This window comes from Glycine soja, chromosome 15 (genome assembly GCF_004193775.1).
Source record: "Glycine soja cultivar W05 chromosome 15, ASM419377v2, whole genome shotgun sequence".
Classification (NCBI taxonomy): Eukaryota; Viridiplantae; Streptophyta; class Magnoliopsida; order Fabales; family Fabaceae; genus Glycine; species Glycine soja.
In genome coordinates this window covers 5392554-5396500 of record NC_041016.1, presented here as the reverse complement: position 1 = coordinate 5396500, position 3947 = coordinate 5392554, and the positions used below count along the sequence as shown (strand labels likewise).

At 34.3% G+C, this 3947-nt stretch overlaps 1 protein-coding gene across 1 annotated transcript; it reads left to right on the top strand.

Annotated features, from left to right (window-relative positions):
• Positions 1–842: 842 nt before the first annotated feature.
• Positions 843–2690, top strand: LOC114387400 (NAC transcription factor 25-like). The gene is made up of 3 exons (XM_028347587.1): positions 843–1258; positions 1402–1730; positions 1928–2690. The coding sequence occupies exons 1-3, from the start codon at positions 1072–1074 to the stop codon at positions 2474–2476; spliced, it is 1065 nt and encodes a 354-aa protein (XP_028203388.1). The 5' UTR covers positions 843–1071; the 3' UTR covers positions 2477–2690.
• The last annotated feature ends 1257 nt before the right edge of the window (positions 2691–3947 follow it).

Below are 3947 nucleotides of genomic sequence, written 5' to 3'. Positions count from 1 at the left end.
ATTTGAATTATGAAACCTTACTTCATATCATATCCACCACATCCTCACCCTCCAACCATTCATCTTATGAGAAAGTCATCACCCACGTCACAACCCCACTAAAGATTACAAGAGCAAATGAAGACGGCGCGCGTAGGTATTGCGACGTAATGAAAGTAGCACAGCACGTGCGCACGTGACATCTCCCTTTCTTTCTCTTCAGTTTTTGTTGGGGAGTGTGTCTGATTATGTGAACAGTGTGGGTCAAGGGTTCCTTTGGCTTTGTCTGCATAAGAAAAGCATGACATCATAAGTGTACTGGCAGTTCTAAACTCCCTCTTCGCAGAACCAGACAACCATCCTTATTCTGCCTGCTGTGTTCTTGCCCAGAAATTTTTACATACTTTAAGATTATGCTATAGATTCCAATGAATTTTTATGTGACCATCAATTTTTACGTAATTTAATATCATTAACCTTCTTTTATAAATTAGAAATACTTTTTGAGTGTTGTAATAGGGTTTTCATTAAAAATATAAAAGAAAAAATATTTATTATATAAATTATAAGATAATATAAAAGCATCATTAATAACATAATTTTTCATCTTCTAATAAAAATATTTTATTTTGAATTTTTTAATTAATGTCCTCAATACTGATTATTAATTTTCATACTTTTTATATATTACGTAAAAATTAGGAAAGACTCTGACTATGAGATAGTTGGAGAACATTTAATAAATTTTTTGCTATTGTCCCTACACGTGTTGAACTGTCCTCCCTTGATTCCCACGTGTAGCAAATCACGGACACCCGTTTAGTACATTTATCTCACCCAACCCTACTCGATCTCACAGAATTCAAATCCTTGTCATGCGATCATCCTTTCCTCCTCTCAACTTTATTTCGATTGAAATGATTCAATCATAGTGCCTAATCTTCATCCACCCATAATAAAAAGAAAGATAGAGCAAAGAAACAAGAGAATCTACAGAAAAAAGCCAGGCACAAAAAGTTGTACATAATATTGTATGCATGAGAATTGAAGGAGAGGGTTGAAGACTCTTTATCATCATCGATCGCGTACAGCATGGATTCATCATCTTCAGGATCTCAGTTATCTCAGCACCCACAACTCCCACCGGGTTTTCGATTCTACCCCACAGATGAGGAACTAGTGGTTCACTACCTCAAGAGAAAAGCAGACTCTGTTCCTCTTCCTGTTTCCATCATCGCCGAGGTTGATCTCTACAAGTTCGACCCATGGGAACTCCCAAGTATGCAACTTCATCACACCCCAACTTTTCTTTTCCTCCTTTCATGCAAACCCACTTCATATTTCCATGCTTAATTGCTTACCTTATATTTATTTTTTGGATCCAATATTTTCATTTTTGACTTTTTTTGTGTTTTTTTTTAGGTAAAGCAACTTTTGGTGATCAAGAGTGGTACTTTTTCAGCCCAAGGGATAGGAAATACCCAAATGGGTCAAGGCCTAACAGAGCTGCTTCTTCTGGGTATTGGAAAGCAACCGGAACTGACAAGCCCATACTTGCATCTCATGGCCACCACCACAAAGTTGGAGTCAAGAAATCACTTGTTTTCTATGGTGGAAAGCCTCCAAAAGGGGTTAAAACCAATTGGATCATGCACGAGTACAGGCTTGCAGATAGCAACTCAAATTCTAGCTCAAAACCACCTTCTATGGCTTCAGATCATGCACAGAGTTGCAAGAAAAATTCCTTGAGGGTATGCATGCCATGTATATGATTCATACCCTCCAATTATTATTTTTAATCTTTTTTTTTATGTCCCTTTTAAACAAAGCAGGACGTTTCGTGTGATCCATAAAGTCGGACTTGTTTAATATATTAAGGGTTTTATTGTTGTTAAATTTTGTTTAAAAAATGATTTTTAATTTTTTGTGATATTTTTTTTTTTGGTAGCTTGATGATTGGGTTTTGTGCCGAATATACAAGAAAAGCAACAGTACCAACCTGCCAAGGTTACCTTTGGTGGAGCAGAATAAGGAGCTTTCTATGCTACCAATGAGGTCCACTTTGTCAATGGCTAATAATAACACCTCTCAGGATTCCAAACCCACGTCTTCTATTAGCACAAGTTATGGGCCCCTTGGAGTAGAAAATGATGATAACTTATTTGATGGAATCTTAGGAGTTGATCATCAGAGCATGCAGCATGATGTTTCTGATTCCCAACAAGTGTCTTCAAAGGGAAACTTCCCTATGAAAAGAGAACTTTCGTCACAGTACTTTTGGAATGACACAGGGTCATCCTCTTCAAGCAGGAGATTCCACTGTGATCTTAATTATGCTGGAAGCAGCACTGTTGAGGAAGACAATTCCTTCGTTTCTCTGCTTAGCCACCTTTCACAGAACACAACATCGTTTCACCCAAATGCGCTTCTTGGCCCTATTGGTAATGGAGTATTGAGGCAACAGTTTCAACTTCCAAGCATGAATTGGAATACTTAGGGTGGTTAATTTGGCTTAGGGTATATACTGGGTTGGATAATAATGTAGCTGCTATTGTAGGTTTATATTATAAGTTAATTTAACTTGAGTTTTATGAGCCATATAAAACAAACTAGAGAGAGAGAGAGAGAGATCATGACTGTAGCTTGTATTTTTGTGAGTTTTGTCTTTGAAGCTTATATTAAACTGAATACAATACTACTGTTCTATATCAGCGCACTTTTAATTAACTAATATCAATTTGAATCCTTTATATATATATATATATATTGGTTGGGATTTTATTATTAACAAGTTGACTGTAGTCATCATGCATGAAAAAAATACTTTGGTGAGAGAAACACTAAAGTCAATTATATAAACAATAATCTTTAGTTATTAGATAGGGAATACCTTTGGTGCCCATCCATCTCAAATATATTATATATAAACAACAACCAATTAAGCTTATATAAAATAGCATTATTTGATATATGGCCATTGGAAGAAGATTAGATGGGCCGATCGAGACGGGGGCGGAGAAGAAAAGAGAAAAAAGAGACTAGGTTGAATGGTTGAATAGTTTATTGGCTTATTTCCAACAAGGGAAACTGGGTGACCACCTTGCCTGTACGTAGTACTGTAATGTTTCTCCCCCGTTTGTCTGTAACTACTAATCAAGTTAAATGAAAAGTTTGCAACGCAAAAAAAATATGGATTTATATGATATCTGATAATAACCGCCTCATTTCGTCATCTTCTCGCCATTTGATACTTTAAGAAATAGAGATATAGGAAAGAAAGATAAAAACATTCTTATATACTCTCTACACGTTATACTTAATACGTTATAGCATGTTTAAAAGTAAAATGTCAACTGGTTAGAGATTTTAGATTAGACTATAGAAGAATTTTGAATCTTCTTACATTTTCATCCAATTAATTTTTCTTTTTACATATGAAAAAGACATTGAATGTTTTCAATATATATTCAACATTGATAATCTTTGTTACATATAATCAAAATAAACCATATTGCCATGTGCCAAAAAAGATGACAAATAGAACACACTTTTTCCATCCTTAAGAAAGAACAAAATTTGATATAATGATAAAAAATTATTAGGCAAGACTCTAAAATAATTAAGTCATCCAATTTGTCACCTAACAAAATAAAAATAAGTGTTGTGTATTTTATTTGACACTACCTAAACTCACAAGATATACTTTGCGGTTGAGGCAAAATTCTTTGACAACAACTAAACTTGTAGAAAATTGTAAGTTGATTTAATTGTAAGAATGTCAAAGGAATATCCTCTTTCCATACACATTAATAAACAATTCTCTACACAAAGAAATAAAAAAACCAAAGTTGTGAAACTCGACTTATGCAAGGCAATTTGATCAGTTGGATTAGAAATCAAGTATCGACAAAACTCAATGTCGGTTGAACCAGTTTTTCAATTTAAGATAGTTTATAATTAAAAAATTT

What these genes read in the sequence shown, in the direction of transcription:
- LOC114387400 (XM_028347587.1), top strand. Translation starts at nt 1,072, where the DNA reads ATGGATTCATCATCTTCAGGATCTCAGTTATCTCAGCACCCACAACTC. An exon ending in CGACCCATGGGAACTCCCAA is followed by an intron (nt 1,259 to 1,401) that starts GTATGCAACTTC and finishes GTTTTTTTTTAG; the next exon opens with GTAAAGCAACTTTTGGTGAT. An exon ending in GCAAGAAAAATTCCTTGAGG is followed by an intron (nt 1,731 to 1,927) that starts GTATGCATGCCA and finishes TTTTTTTGGTAG; the next exon opens with CTTGATGATTGGGTTTTGTG.